This window comes from Carassius auratus, unplaced genomic scaffold (genome assembly GCF_003368295.1).
Source record: "Carassius auratus strain Wakin unplaced genomic scaffold, ASM336829v1 scaf_tig00214714_1_2670353, whole genome shotgun sequence".
Classification (NCBI taxonomy): Eukaryota; Metazoa; Chordata; class Actinopteri; order Cypriniformes; family Cyprinidae; genus Carassius; species Carassius auratus.
The window spans coordinates 480698-497570 of NW_020527778.1; the positions used below are offsets into that span (position 1 = coordinate 480698).

Sequence of the window (16873 nt, forward strand, 5' to 3'; positions counted from 1 at the left end):
GACACAGTTTGTTTCAACATATAGAGCAAGCCCATTTCAAAGCACATTATATGTGACTAGTAGACACAGAACTAGGTGACTATTCAGTGCAGTGCAGACTAATGACTGCTTCTTATGTGTGTCTCAGTGAGCTGGAGCAGCGTTCCTTCATTTACTCCATTACTGGGTGAGACGCTCATTGAAGACGTGACTCAGCTCCAGTATGACATCACTGGACTTCCAGCGGTTAGTATGTGGAGTAAAACATACTGCAAACAACATCACCACAGCTGTCAAGCTCCAAAAAAGCACTGGAACGTTTAACAACATACAGCTTGTGCACGATATTTCAGGATTTCTGAAGCCAGATGATAGCTTTGTGTGAGAAACGGACTTGACATTAAAGTTATTCGTAATCTGCTCCATCTTTGTGAATCACTTTAACCCAGAAAAGTGTTTTTAGTTTTATGAACGAACATTTTCTGAATGAAAGAACGAGCATTGTATGAAAGCAGCGGATTTCAACAACTAGGGAGCCTCAGCAAAATGACTCTTAAAAATTTAAAATATTTAAATATAGACAGAACAAGCATTAAAATAATCTAAAACAACTAAAAAAATAAAAAAACAGCCCTTCAACTGCTTCTAGACCTGGTAAAGTCATATGTAAATGATTTCTGAATTTTCATTTTGGGTGAACTCCCTTTAAGCTATAATATATCTTTGATTAATTTTAATATTCTAATTAATTTTAATATTAATTGATTAATTTTAAGATTACAGTTAATTTCTTCGGAGAAAAGAAACATTGTTTTAGAGGTGAGGAACCTTTTAAAGAAAGATTATTGTTTAAGTTTTGTTATGAACTTTTATCATTTATATTTATTATTTTTAATGTTTCCATTTAGCTTTATTTTTTTTTCTCTTCAACCTGCATTTTATATTTTATTTCTGTTATTTGCCAAGCCAACATTTCTATATTTTCCCTATTTCTATATTTAGTTTTGTTTAAGCTTCAGTTATTTCAGTTGATGAAAACTAATTCTATTTTTATTGTTAGTTCATTATAGCAACATAACATTATAATAAAAATATTGATTTTTATTGGTTTTGTAAGAACAACAAAAGTGAGCAAACAAAAAAGACCAAAGAAATTATTGAACAAACAAATAAATAAAAATAAATAAAGCCTGATGATTCTGAACTCTACTGGAAAATAGAGAGAATGTTTTTAATGAATTAAACACAGTGGAAGGTTGTGTTAAATGCACTCTCTCTCATTTCAGGGCACATGCTGTTATGTCCAAGTATCAGCTTTTAATATGAAGGGATGGAGTTCACCTCAGATAGCTGAACCTGCTTGTGCTACTCCTTCAAGTGAGAACACACACACACACACACACACACACACACACACCACATTCAACAACTACAAACAGGATAGATGTTAGTTAAATTTAGCTTTCTGAGAAAATGCATGACGTGTGTGTTTGTATGTATGAGATTATGTATCTGCGTTTTTGTATGTTATATCTTATACAAGCCCTCCTTTTCTCCCACAGATTTTAGGGCTCTTTTACTTCAAGTGTGTGTGTGTGTGTGTGTGTGTGTGTTTTTGAGCATGCTAGATTAAATGTGTGTTTTTTTGTTTTCCATTTCGACTCCCTCTGGAAATATTTGCATGGCTATGAGAAGCTGTAAAGTTGCAGACAGAACGGCTCTTATGCACCAGCTCAAACACACACACACTCTCTCACACACACTTGTTGTCTACCTCTACAATTCATGCTCACACACACACGCCATTTTACGGGCACACACAGAATTTATTTTCACTCCGTTTCTCTTATTTACATCAAGTTTGCGTCCTTTTTCCTGCTCTCTTATCTCTTTCATAACACACGTGCACACACACACACACACACACACACACACACACTCTCGTGAGGTTAGCGGGGCTGAAGAGAGGGTCTGTGTTAGACATTCCCGGAATAGAGTGTAGATGTTTTCCCGGCCTGCAACCAACATACTGTCAGAACATTATCTTGTTTACTGTCCCAAGAGTGTGTGTGTGTGTGTGTGCCTGATGCAGGTATAGAAGGTCAATACTGAATGATTTACTGACAGATTAAATCATCCTAGCAATGCTTTAGCATTGTGGTGACAGTTTTACCGTAAGAAATGGTGACCAGTGCACTGTTTCTTATCTCTCTCTGTGTTTCTGCAGGCTGGAGGGAGGTGGACGGTCTTCCCCCCCGCCAGCAGGGTCTGAAAGAGGCGTTAGAGCAGCTCCTGGGGCAAATTAAAGGGACGCACCGTAACTGCGCCTGCCACGGTAAACACTTACTCACTCACACTGGACCTGAATGAAACCCTCTTCATTCACACAGAGTCATCACCACCACTAACATTACACTGCTTTAAACAAATGCTGAGTGAATGATTCAGAGGTCTGGAGCGCGTGGGGGTCTGCGGTGCGATGCTGGGGGTCCTGTTTGTTGTTTTTAGGGCATCAGTGCTGAGGGTTTATTTTACTGGGAGTTAAAGGGGATACATTTGACTCGACTGTACGGAGTTAAGAACAACAGTGTGTATGATCACATACTCTGAGGAAATAACCAGCTGCTCGTTCCTGTCTCTTTAGACTCCAGTTAAACTAGAAAAGGTCTTTTGGATACGTAGGCATCAACTGCCCTATGGAAGCCTGTTTAAGCACTGAATTTTTTTATCTGAAAACACTAATAGTGCTGTAGTGTTTTCATGGTATGCAATATTGGGTAATTTATTTATTTGCATTGTGACATTATGTTTTACAACAGTTAAACACATTTAAACTCCTCTTATCATTAAATTATTCTTATTTTATTAAAATGCTTTAATGGAAATCATCCTCTCATGAGATGATGTTTATTTTTTCCGTTAAAATCAGCATAAATTATATTCTGTACAACAAAAGTATATTTTATAAGTGCTTAATTGTTATAAAAATAACATCTCAATTCACTAAACTTATTTAAATTTTGTTTAAAAATAAGACTTTTATTTAGTAATACTTTTTGGTAATTTAATTGAAATAATTATTTGATTACAGTAATTGCCATTTTTGGCAGTATGTCAAAAAGCTATGTTTTATTCTGTTTCAATCACTAGTGTTTTATATGCATGTTATATACATTAATGGTTCTAATCTAGATCCTTATGAATATTCAAGTTAAAGTTAAAAAGCAACAGCTATTACTATTGAAAAGCAAATACTGTTAGTGAGTTATCATTTCATCTGAAAGCTAAAAGTGCAGATCTGAACTCCTCTGCATGAATATCTGTTCTGCTTTTGACATGTCTGACTTCTCTGTGTGTTTAGAACAATGCAAAGCCTCGTCAAACACCAGGAAACACTCTGTGTCTAAAAGCCTGAGACATCTCTTCCAGGCCACCAGCAAATTTGTCAAAAATCTGAAAAGGTGAGAGAAAACGGCATCAGAAAATGCCTGCTGCAGTGTTGAACACTCTAAACACATATCTTGCATTATCTCTGACTTTCTCTCTTCCTCTCTGTAGAGGCCTTTATCTGGCCTGTATATTTTATAAAGATGAAAACGTTCTGGTGACTCCAGAGGATCAGCTGCCCGTCGTTGAGGTGGACGACTCGTGCAGCTGTCACGCACAGGATTTACTCTGGTTTACAAAAGTAACAAAGTGTTGCATGCAACCAAATCACTCTTGTGAACATTCTTGTGATAACCAATCAATGTTTTTGTGATAGGTCTGGTTTGGTGAGGTGTATTGCCTGTAGTTTAGTTTTAGTATTTATTTTTATTATTATTATTATTACTTTTAATAAATGGATTTATTATTCATTATAATTGTTTAAAAAAAACCTAAATGTATATTATTTAAATATATAATATTTTATGTATTAGTCAGCTTTAATTACAGTATATAGCACTTTATACAATACGGATTGTTTCAAAGCAAATATATGCAGTACACACAAATAAAACATGCAAAACGAAAACTTATTTTGAATGTGATAAATGGCGATTGATATTTTGTCAGCACTAAATATAAAACATTGTAAATGTAGTTCACATCGTTAAAGATAAGGAGATTAATGTTACAGTCCGATTAATAATGAAATCGTTCATTACACTAAAACTGATTCAGTAATTTGCACTGCAGTACACAGTAACAACATTTGAATATTAAACATGCTCTCCATGGTGATGTGTGTTGACAGGTGTCACATCTGTGGGAGGAGCTCTCATGGATGCAGCAGTGCATCAGTCCTGCACAGGCGTCTAGTTCCTGCACGCTTCAGACGCGCCTCAAACTGCTGCAGGCAGCTGCACAGCTACAGGTGAAGTCTATAGAGTCACCGGGGACGTAAAAATGCATCAAAATAACCAACTCTTTTATTTATACCTGTAACATATACAGTATCCTAAGGTAAAGTTTCTTTTTTGGTTTGTTGTGCAGGCTCTCCTTGGCACGGTGGATCTCGGGCAAGTGTATTTTGAGTCCATCAAGGATAAGCACGGTAACGCTGTGTTGGTGCTGATGAAGGACATGAGCGCAAGTGCGCCGCTGGAAGGTGTACGCTGGATTCCCGTCAGTAAATTCCAGCTGCAGCGCAAGTCTTCCTCTTCCTCATTAGATGAGCCCAGCGCACTGGAGACGCTTCTCACCACACTGCATGTGAGTACTGTAAACACTTAAACACCGCATATGTGTGCTTAAAACACTGAAACGACGCATGCCTGTTCTTTAAACACTGAAACGCCGCATGCCTGTGCTTTAAACACTTAAACACCGCATTTGTGTGCTTAAAACACTGAAACGACGCATGCCTGTTCTTTAAACACTGAAACGCCGCATGCCTGTGCTTTAAACACCGAAACGCCGCATGCGTGTGCTTCAAACACTGAAACGCCGCATGCAGCATGCGTGTGCTTCAAACACTGAAACGCCGCATGCGTGTGCTTCAAGCACTGAAACGCCGCATGCGTGTGCTTCAAACACCGAAACGCCGCATGCGTGTGCTTCAAACACCGAAACGCCGCATGCGTGTGCTTCAAACACCGAAACGCCGCATGCGTGTGCTTCAAACACCGAAACGCCGCATGCGTGTGCTTCAAACACCGAAACGCCGCATGCTTCAAACACCGAAACGCCGCATGCGTGTGCTTCAAACACCGAAACGCCGCATGCGTGTGCTTCAAACACTGAAACGCCGCATGCCGCATGCGTGTGCTTCAAACACTGAAACGCCGCATGCGTGTGCTTCAAGCACTGAAACGCCGCATGCGTGTGCTTCAAACACCGAAACGCCGCATGCGTGTGCTTCAAACACCGAAACGCCGCATGCGTGTGCTTCAAACACCGAAACGCCGCATGCGTGTGCTTCAAACACCGAAACGCCGCATGCGTGTGCTTCAAACACCGAAACGCCGCATGCGTGTGCTTCAAACACCGAAACGCCGCATGCGTGTGCTTCAAACACCGAAACGCCGCATGCGTGTGCTTCAAACACCGAAACGCCGCATGCGTGTGCTTCAAACACCGAAACGCCGCATGCGTGTGCTTCAAACACCGAAACGCCGCATGCGTGTGCTTCAAATACCGAAACGCCGCATGCGTGTGCTTCAAACACCGAAACGCCGCATGCGTGTGCTTCAAACACCGAAAAGCCGCATGCGTGTGCTTCAAACACCGAAACGCCGCATGCGTGTGCTTCAAACACTGAAACGCCGCATGCCGCATGCGTGTGCTTCAAACACTGAAACGCCGCATGCGTGTGCTTCAAACACCGAAACGCCGCATGCGTGTGCTTCAAACACCGAAACGCCGCATGCGTGTGCTTCAAACACCGAAACGCCGCATGCCGCATGCGTGTGCTTCAAACACTGAAACGCCGCATGCGTGTGCTTCAAACACCGAAACGCCGCATGCGTGTGCTTCAAACACCGAAACGCCGCATGCGTGTGCTTCAAACACCGAAACGCCGCATGCGTGTGCTTCAAACACTGAAACGCCGCATGCGTGTGCTTCAAACACCGAAACGCCGCATGCATGTGCTTCAAACACCGAAACGCCGCATGCGTGTGCTTCAAACACTGAAACACCGCATGTGATCTTTAAACACTGAAACACTGCATGCTTGAGCTTTAAACATTCTCACTTAAATTACATTTTTAATGCTCAACGAGGCTGCATTTATTCAATCAGAAATACAGTAAAAAAAAACAGCAATATTGTGAAAAATTATTACAAATTGAAATAACTGTTTTCTATTTGAATATATAGTCAAATGTAATTTATTTCTGTGATGTGCTGCTGTATTTTCAGCATCATTGTGATACTGAACACTGGAGTAATAATGCTGAAATTTCTGCTTTGATCACAGTAATCAATTACATTTTACAATATATTCAAAAAGAAAAAGTTATTTTAAATTTTAATGAAATTTCACAATATTAGAGTTTTATTGTATTTTTGAGCACTTCAATGCAGCCTTGGTGAGCAGAAGAGAATTCATTAAAAACATTAAAAACACTTTTGACAAGTACTGTATATTTATGTCCAAAACCCAATTTTAGAATAATGAGAACCATAAATTCAGTCTAACTGTGTCCAAACGTCTGAATTTATACAATTTAGATGCGTCGTGCCCAGTTTGACGTCAAACATCATCATTGACTTTCTAGTGTCTCATTATTGACGTCAAGCCTGGCATGACTCATTTTGATGCAGTGTATTCAGATTCAGAAAGCAATGTGAATTTGAAACAACTTTGGAGAGAAAATAAATATATATATATTTTTGGGTGAACGAATGCTTTAACTCTTATATAAAATAAATGAGCCCAAATCCAAAATAATCAGTGGGGAAGAACAATTCAGCAGCTGTGAGCTTCTGTATTCCTCGCTCTTGTTCCTGGAGTGGCGTGAATTGTGGGAGTATAACAGTAGCATTGTTCAGCTGATGATTTAGTCTGAGTGCTGTAAACACTTCACCCACCGCTGATCGTGTGTTTGGAGCACCTCTGGCTCAGGAACATCAGCCTCAGTGTCAAAATGGTGTTTTGTCTGAGCGGCTCAGATTTTCCCTGTGGTAAAGCTGTGTGTGTGTGTGGTGGAAGTGGTTCTACAGCTCAACAACCACATGGCTCCAGAGTCAGTCTCTCAGTCAAATAGTTTGGAAATGATAAACGTGGGTCACTTTCAGGCTATTACAGGAAGTTCTTCATTCTGTGTGTGTGTGTGTGTGTGTTTGCCTATTTTTCCATTCCATATCTTTCAGACTGCACACAGAATGTTCTAGACACTGTATATCATCTTTTTATTTGTATGTTTTTTTTTTTTAAGTACAAAGCAGTCCTGAACAGTCCTGGCTTTTATTTTGCAATAAAGTCCATTCAGCTGTGCATTTTCCTGCTGAATCAAAGCAATATGTGCATGGATGTAAAGGAGAAGGTTGAAAAGGCTGATATGAGTTGAGATTATTTTATTAGCTTGCAGAATACGGGCACTGCTTGTACAAAACACACTTTTCCCAGGTGAACAGTCAGTTATTCAGAAATATTTTACCATGAATAACCAATCAGAAAGAGGTACTCCAGAGTAGCATTAACAACATGTCATGTTTATTTCACTTGTTTTGGGATGAATTTCTATCTGGACGTGTTCTTGACAGGTTTCTAGAGATTGTGTTCTCTAATGAGCTCTTGGTGTGCAGGAGAAGCTGGCGTATCACCGGCGCAGCAGGAAGTGTCTGTCTCCAGGCCTGTATCTGGGATATCTGAAGCTCTACACCTCGGTGGACCAGATCAGGATGCTCGTGTCACAAAAACACCCAAACGTACTCTGCCACGTCAAAATACGAGACAACGGCCATGTCTCCAGGTATGATGTGTTCATGGTTGTGTTATGCATGCGGATGCCTTTATATATGTGTGTAGTAATTATATGTGTCTCGTAGGGAAGAATGGCAGTGGCTTCAGTCGCTGAGTTCGCTGGAGGACAGCGCAAAGGTGTGTGACGATGTCCAAAGCGCTCCACATCGCCTCCTACTGGACCTGCGGAGCGCTGCTAAAGATTTACTCACCTACATCAACATTCCCAACCGCCAGGTTTGTGCATTCACACTTCCACACATAGACACACACTGAGCTTGACTGCACAAGCATTTAATGCCATTTATGTGGAAATTTAGTAAATCGGCGCCACACAGTATTAACTGCACACATATACACACAACACAGATGAAACGCATGCCTGCTAGAACTTTTTGCATGTTTTGTGTGTGTAAATGAAAAAGTCATGGACATTTCTACACTGAAAACATTTGGTGTAGGAAACTGTAGTACATTTCACAAATAATTACAAGTAACACGCTGAATCAAATTTGAAATGTTATTTTTTTTTGCAAAACATACACCAATAGTCTTATATAAGTATATTTTCTGTGAAAAATAAAGGTTTTACAGTGTAAAGTCATCCTTTCTGAATAAAAGTATTAATATCATCAAAAAAGTGGCATAATGTACTGTAAATATTGTTTAACTGACCCTTTTGACTGATTAAATGCATCCTTTCTGTTTAAAAGTATTTATTTATTTTAAAAAAAGGCCTTTATTGACCATAAATAGTGTTTTCCTGTCTTTTTTTCATTAATTTAATGCATCCTTTCAGGAAAAAAGTATGGATTTCTTCGAAAAAATTGTCATAATGTACAACAAATAGTCTTTTACTGTCACTTTTGATTGATTTAATGCATCCTTTATGAGTAAAAGTAATATTTTCTACCAAAAACGGACAGAATTTAAAAGTGTTTTACCATCCATTTGATTAATTTAATGCGTCCTTGCTACATAAAAGTATTAATCCCTTTAAATAAAGTGCCATAATGTACCACAAATACTACAGTAGAGTCTGATGAATGAAAACCTTAACCATTAAAATCAGAACATTATATGCAGTAAAATAAATAAATAAATAAAAAGGTTCTTCAGAGAACTAAGATACTGCAAATACTAACGTCTCTCCTTTTCCTTCTATATCAGGCGCAGGATTTCCGTGTGTATGTGAAGGAGGTGGTTGAGTTGGGAGGGGGCGTGTCCTTCCTGTTGCTCCTCCCACCGTGTGAGGAGGTGTGTTCACCGCCCGGACAGAACCATCTCTGCTCGCCGCGCTCGGGTTTCCTCACCCTGCCGCTGCAGATCTTTGAGTTAGGTGAGACCACACACCAGAAACACATTCACACACGCGTATCTTCTGTCCCGTCCCCCTCCGTGCTCTCACTCTCTGTCTGTGTAGTTCATTTCGAGGCCTACTGCCCCAGTTTCATCGGTCTGTACTGCCGTGTGTCGGCTCTGCTGGCTCTGGAGTCCCTGATGTCCCAGCAGACTCTGCGTGAGGCGTTCTCTGAGTCCGAGCTCTTCGCTGCCAAGCAGAAACATCAGCAGGTTGAGGAGTATTTGCAGGTATTTCTGTCCTCCGTGCAATTCAACACTGGCAGCCCGCCGCCGCTCCAGTTCAGCTTTCATAGGTGAAACTGATGACAGTAAACCTGCAATAAAAATCAGAACAAACTGTTCGACCGTGGCATTTACAGTATCATCTTTAATAGATGCAGAGCTAAAGATCAGCCCATGTGATCAGTGAGCGGAGTCATCTGAATTTAAGATTGATGTTTGACAGTCTCCCATTGAACTACATTGATACACTGCAAAAAAGACTATTTTTAATGGTCTAATTGTTCAGATAAAATATCTAAATATATTAAAAATGATCAGTTTAATTAGGAAGCAACACTGTACAAGGTGTTAGTTTTTTTTCACAGTTTCTTAATATTAAATAACTTATTTAATATTTTATCTGCATGTTTATTTATTTATTTTTTTAACAAGACTTTATCTTGTGATGAGTATTTCTGAAAAAAAAAATATATATATATATATATGAAAAATAATTTAAACAAGGTCAACCTTGAATTATCTGTGAATAAAATAAAATGTATTTATTTGATGATTTCATAAGGAGACATGGTTATGACTTTTGATCAATTTTATAGATTATTACTGAATAAAAATATGAATTTTGTAAAAAAAAAAAAAAAAAAAGTAACATACTGAAAATAGTTTTTACTATCGGTTTTGATCAATTAGATCCATCCTTTTCAATAAAAGTATTTTTTGTTCAGATAAAATAACTAAATATATGGAAAGATAAATTTACTAATGAGGCAACACCATTTCATATTTTTAATTTATATTTCATGTATATTTTTATTTGCTTTATTTTTTAAATTTTCTTAATTTTCTAAAGTATTTCTTGCATAGAAAACAAATAAAGAAAAAAAATTGCAGTGTAACAACACATTAAATACGTGTTACATTACACACACACACACACACACATATATATATATATATATATATATATATATATATATATATATATATAACAAAAAATATCAAATATAATATAGACTGTGTAAACCTCATAGGTTAATTAAACTAAAATTAAAAGTTTAAGTTAAAATATACTGGTTCAGCAACACAGATACCTCTAATTTCAGATGGGTTCAGATGAGATGATCATGTTAGTGTGTGTTGTCTCTCAGCATCTGGAGGAGCTGTGGCGTGATGCGCGGTGGATGGTGGTGCTCCAGTCGGCTCGGTATAAACATCAGAGCTCTGGAGCGAGCCTGGGCTGCATTATAGACTTCTCCAAAGAGAGTATTCCAGAGAAACCAGCGTCCACTTCCTCTCAGCTGGACTTCCTGCCCTCACCGACCCCGTCACCAGAGAGCACACGCAAACACAACGGTGAGAGAGAGAGCGCTGACATGCACGGATAACGTTTCGAATGTTTTACTCTCTTTTTTATGTTTTATAATCTCTGTATTTCCATGCAAAACTGTTCTGATTTATAAATGGCTAGATAATAATAATAATAATAATATAAATTATTTATTACAATTACAAAAGGAAACAAAAATAAGAAATATTACAATATTGCATGATCACAGTATCATATTGTAATCTTTTTACCGTTGAAACCAAAAATAATGAGTATTTAAGAAAAATGTAATTAAATCACAGTCTTTGAGATTTGATGATCGCACGAAGTCATATTGTAATTTTGTTTTTAATTTGATTAATCATGCATGCCTATATTAAACCAAGCAATCGTTTATTGACATGATTAATTATGATTTAAAAAAGAACATTTTAACTGATGAGTTAAGATACAGTTAAGTCATCTGATAGAAACACTGAGAGTTTGACTGTAATTGTAGACTTTTTGTTTCTAAAGCAAAATTTTATTTAATTGTCTTATTTGTAAAAATTGGGATATTTAGTAATATTCTTAAAAAAATGGTCTTGTTATTGTTTTACCCTCATGTCATTCCAAATCTATATGCTGTTATTAATCTGTTGAACACAATATTATCATTTTTATAAAAAAATTTATTTTATGTTATAAATTCATTAAATTATATATTTTTGTATTTACAGTCCTTTACAGTGACTATAGGATATAAGCTCCGAAAAGTATAAAAGGACAAAATCACACACGCAAAAAAAACAAAAAAAACAATTGTATAAAGTCAATAAATAATTACTTAAACTGGGGTCTGTTCCCCATTTTGTATTATTTATTTTATATTTATTTGAGCTTGACATCCTATACAGGTTTGGAATAACCTAAAGGTGAGTAAGTAATCTGAACTGTTCTTTTAAGAAGTCTGTCTTTCTGTCTTTCCCAAGATTCCCAGGGTCTGTCAGATGAGGATAACTCGTCGGAGGTGTTCCTCACCGCTGACAGCGAGTACAGCTCCAGTGTGGCCCAGAGCACCAGAGAACTGGACCTGCTCCCACCGTCTCCCTCCAGCTTCAGATCCTTCACCTCCACACAGTCCTCTCCTCGCTCCTCGCAGCCGGACGTGCTGCAGACCGGAGGAGGGGTGAGCAGACGTGAGCACATGATCGATAATGACTTCATCCTGCCGAGCCGTCAGATCGAGCTGCTGCGGGTCACCGAGAAGAGAACGGCACTGTGCATCCGCACCAGCAGTCTGGAGCACCCGCCTCCCGTCTCAATGGAGACCACACCCACCAGCTCCTCCAATCAGAAGTGCTGGACACGCCCCTCCTCCTTAGACCTCTGCTTCCCTGAGCCCCGCCCCGTGCCTGTGCGCACCCAATCAGAGGACAGCGGCGTCCAGCGACTCTCTGCTGGTTCTCTTCACCGGCCGTGCCACAGTACACTGAGAGTTTACCCACAATACCGCACAGGCTTACCCAAAGACACCAGTGTCAAAGTGAGTGTGTGTGTGTGTGTGTGTGTGTGTGTGTGTGTGTGTGTGTGTGAGCTCATACACTAATCGTCACAGTGCTGGATAAAACTCAGGGTGCTTTAGAGAGTATAGAAACGTAATAGGCCCTAGAGGAAGTTGTATTGGAATTTGAATAGAAATGACAGTAAGAGGAATTTGATTCAAAGAAATTGAATAACATACACATAGGAGTTTCAGTTTGTTTACTTTATATTAATTAATTATGCCTGTTTATGCACTGATTTACTGATTTCACTAATTTCACCGATTTCTTTTTTTTACTAAAAATATTTTTTTATTTAAGATATATTTTTAATACATTTTAAATATTTGAATAAAATAATACATTTTTATTTGATTTCTTTTCATTTAAATTGCTTATATTGACAGAATTCTAGCATTCTTGGAAATGAAGTGTTTTTTATATCATTGTCTATTATCTCAAATTTTCTAAATATATATACATTTATATATGGCAATTGAAATTTTTTTTTTTTTTGATATCATCTAATGTTTTTGTAAGTAAAGTATTATTATTATTATTTTTTACTTTTTTCTTTTTAATTTTGTTTCTGAAATCCTTATATTATATTATATTATATTATATTATATTATATTTAGTGCTGTCAATCGATTAAAAAAAATTAACTAATTAATCGCACAATTTTTTAAAATTAATCGCGATTAATCGCAATTAAAAGACTGAAACTTTTTGGATATGTAAATGTAAAATGTAAATAATTAATGTAAACTCAAGACAAAGAAACTATTTAAATTCAAAATATGATTGTTTATTGGAATTTTTGTTTAACTTGTAACACAGATTTTCTCATGTAAACAACATACCTGCAATAAACCATCAATATCCTCCAAATTAACTGTTGGCTTGAAAGCCATATTTATTACAGAAATAAAAACACAGGCATGTAAGTACCATTTGAATTTCAAAACAATCAATGCCAATAAAAAACAAAAATGATTTCCATGTTGAATTCTAAGTGGACTGCAAAAAAATTCCAAAGTATAGTCATTGCCAGTGCTTTAAGTGGGCCAGTATGCACCGGTACTCAGTACCGCCACTTCCAAATATAGCTCTTGAGCGTACCGCCACCTCTCCGTGCGCCCAGAACGTGCTTGTAGCGTACCGGTACGCTCATTTGGACATCTGTTTAAATAGAGGTTTTAATCTTTTACCTGCACTGCCGATTTTCAGAGCGCCCTTCACAATGCAAGCTTCCTAATTCATCCCACCCAGAGCAGAAACTACATTACCCATTCACCCTTAAATAATACAAGTGAATAGCGCATGTGTCGCTTTTCCCACTGTTAAGTGTCAACAACTCAACGTGGCCGGAGAAGGTGTGTGAAACTCGTTGTGAGTTATACTAAAGCAAAATCTTGAGTATTTATTGTCTGATAAACATTAAAAACTGCAGCCCCCGCTGGCTGTTCATTGGCTGCAGCATCTTTTTTCTAAGTTCTAAAAAAATACCGTAGACGGCAAGGCACACATTTAGATATTCATTTATGTAATTAATCTATAGCCTATGCACAAAGACAATATGATCTTTTTGTCCCCTTTTTGTTTTAAAGCTTGATGAAGAGAGAGAGCGCACGTTGCTGCAGCTGCGAGGAGGACAGTGATGCACGCGCACAGGAGTGATTGACAGTTCGCGGCACTGTGTACAAAAAATACTCCGCTACACAATTATTTCGTTATTTTTGTTTAAGCTTATTAACGTTAGCTAGGTCTGATTTACGCACTGTTACAGTCATTGTTTTTTTTTTTTTTAAGCAATGACATTTGAGTTCATGATTTTAATGTTGCTGTTTCTTGTGGCAGAATGAATGAAGAGTAATGTTTCTTGTGGCAGACTGAAGAGTAATCCGGCAGAGTTTAATACTGAAACTTTCCGTCTAAAAGTCCTTCCTTGGTCTTATCCATATTTCTTTGCACGTTGAACACACATAGGCCACAACTGGAAATAAAAAAAACTGCAACCGCGTTAATTGCGTTATTTTTTTTTTACGCGTTAAATATTTCAAATTAATCGAATGCGTTAACGCGCTAATTTTGACAGCACTAATTATATTATATTATATTATATTATATTATATTATATTATATTATATTATATTATATTATATTATATTATATTATATTATATTATATTATAAGAAATTAAATAGACATTTTAAACTCTCAATTAATTGTGCAGTTAAGTTCTGCTAATTGTAAAGTTTGTTAGTATTATATTTGAGCATTGAGAAACCTAACCATAGTTTACTAAACTGATGATTAATCTGCTGACTGTCTGTGTTTGTAGTTGCGCGTGACTCTAGAGACGTCGGCCAAAGAGATGGTTCGTCTGGTGGTCCAGGAGATCAACGCTGTGTGCCATCGCCTGCAGAAAGCCACGCAGCAGGGCACCTGTGCCCCGGATCAGAGCGGAGCCCCGTCTGAGGGGTGTGTGTATGACAGCGAGCAGCTCCAACACTTCGGCCTGGTTCTGCTGGTGGAGGAGAGAGAGAAATGGCTACAGGACGATTTCTGCCCGCTCACGCTACAAAACCCATGGACTCGAGGCAAACTCTGCGTCCGCTTCAAAGAGTATTCCCCGCTCGCACTGCAGCACAGCAGAGCCACGACTGTTTGATCACGCAAACCTGTAAATACACACACACACACACACACACTCTGACTGAAGTGCATAGACTACTGAAGTACGCTGTTTTAGATTATGAATTACTTCATGAGGTTCGTGATTAGCCAAGCGGAGTTTTATAGACGCTAACCTTACGAGAAAATCAATCACTAATGAGAGTTAAAGTCAACATGAAATAATGTATAGTTCATCAGTGTACATTATTTTCATAATCTACCCACTGCTTTATATACTCCATATTACATATAATTCATAAAATTGATCAAAATGACAGTAAATATGAATATAATTAATAATAAATAAACTTTCTAACAATTGATAATGGTTTCCACAGAAATATTGTGCAGCACAGCTGTTTTCAACATTGATAATAATCAGAAATGTTTCTTGAGCCATAAATCTTTATATTAGACTGATTTCTGAAGATCATGTGACACTGAAGACTGGAGGAATGATGCTGAAAATACAGCTGTGCATCACAGAAATAAATCATTTTAAAATGTATTCAAATAGAAAACAGTTAATTTAAATGATATTAATATACCAGCAGTTTTTACTGTAGGTTTGATTAAATAAATGCAGCCTTGATGCAGAAAAATTAAACATTTAGTTTATTTCAGTGTCTATATATATATTTATATATATATAAATATATATATATATATATATATATATAAATTTTTTTAAATCTTTAATGTTATTTTGTAACATTTTGAAATGGAAAGAAATAGTATTTTCTTGTAGAATATACTCCAATAATCTTTTTGTTTTTATTTTTTGCAGTTTACTAATGCTTTTCTCTGAGAAATTTTAAATTTATTAAGAAAGTCCATCACACTTAAAAAAACAAAACAATTGGTTATGAATGGCATTTCATGTTGACTTTAACTGGTTCCATGCGTACTATCATCATCACATCTAAAACTCAGGCCGCATGTCCACCAAAGCCTTTTTAGCCAGACTGAAGAAGGAAAGCACTCATTGAAAACTTTTTTTTTATCAGTTATGATACTTTATGCACTGAAGTAATATAGCAAATGAAATGATTTCCCAATCATTATTTTTCATTCCATCTGTTAAAGACATGAATGCTCACAGACAAGCAATATTAACTTCTCTATTGTTGCTCCGTTGTAGTTCAAGCAGGGTGTGACGTTTTAGCCCCGCCCCTCCTTCGCTGTGATTGGTCAGCTGTCTATAAAGTGACAGTCATCAGCACAGTGTTTTACCCAAAGTTGAACATTCTTCATCTCTGAGTGGCAAGAAAACAACAAAAACGTGTGAAATAAACGCTCAGAGCCTCGCCACGCTCCCGCTGTTTTAAAAACCGCTGCGCTCCCGTTGTCATCAATTGAAAAAATATGCTAGCCTCGGGGGAAAAGTGTTTTGGTGGACACGTGGCCTATTAATATCACTTTCTTTGCATATTTGGTTTAGTGCCACTTTAACGCGATGGTGTAAGTTCAGTCTGGACAGAAGCTCTTCCACACGTGTTCTGAAGTGAGATGTTTACAGCTGACCGTCGGCGGTTTGAAATCACCGAATAAACACTACGTCATGATTTCTGGGTCAGTGCATTCTTCCTCAGGATACCGTTAAACCCTTCCACCAAATACAGCGACGGTGGTCAGACGTATCCAAACTGTGAATACTCCATTAGGTTCTCCCTTGAGCAAAATACACTGAATTACTGAAGGTTTCTATAAACCGATGCACTTGAGAAGGAGTCTACACTGGAAGCACCACCTGAACAGAAGCTTTAGCCAAATGAAGAGTGCCGTTAAACCTGGTTTTGATTGTTTGTGGACACACACGTTGGACTGAACGAATAATACAGTGCTGTAGAAACTCTTCCTGTTTCTAATGTTGATTTGTGTTGCTTTGAG

General features: G+C 37.6%; 1 protein-coding gene across 5 annotated transcripts in view; it reads left to right on the forward strand.

The window, feature by feature from the left end:
* LOC113092658 (ankyrin repeat and fibronectin type-III domain-containing protein 1) overlaps nucleotides 1-15346 on the forward strand; it is a 62171-nt gene extending 46825 nt beyond the window's left edge. For 3 of the 5 annotated variants that reach the window (XM_026258343.1, XM_026258344.1, XM_026258342.1), the window contains 14 exons: nucleotides 128-225; nucleotides 1266-1356; nucleotides 2207-2314; nucleotides 3341-3440; nucleotides 3538-3667; nucleotides 4217-4336; nucleotides 4456-4674; nucleotides 7714-7880; nucleotides 7957-8107; nucleotides 9041-9209; nucleotides 9294-9460; nucleotides 10603-10807; nucleotides 11753-12306; nucleotides 14649-15345. In XM_026258343.1, the coding sequence (XP_026114128.1) occupies nucleotides 128-225; nucleotides 1266-1356; nucleotides 2207-2314; nucleotides 3341-3440; nucleotides 3538-3667; nucleotides 4217-4336; nucleotides 4456-4674; nucleotides 7714-7880; nucleotides 7957-8107; nucleotides 9041-9209; nucleotides 9294-9460; nucleotides 10603-10807; nucleotides 11753-12306; nucleotides 14649-14978 (2609 nt within the window). In that variant the 3' untranslated portion in view covers nucleotides 14979-15345. Of the gene's footprint in view, nucleotides 1-127; nucleotides 226-1265; nucleotides 1357-2206; nucleotides 2315-3340; nucleotides 3441-3537; nucleotides 3668-4216; nucleotides 4337-4455; nucleotides 4675-7713; nucleotides 7881-7956; nucleotides 8108-9040; nucleotides 9210-9293; nucleotides 9461-10602; nucleotides 10808-11752; nucleotides 12307-14648 lie in introns of all 5 variants that reach the window. The other 2 variants (XM_026258341.1, XM_026258345.1) reach the window with 1 other exon arrangement.
* The last annotated feature ends 1527 nt before the right edge of the window (nucleotides 15347-16873 follow it).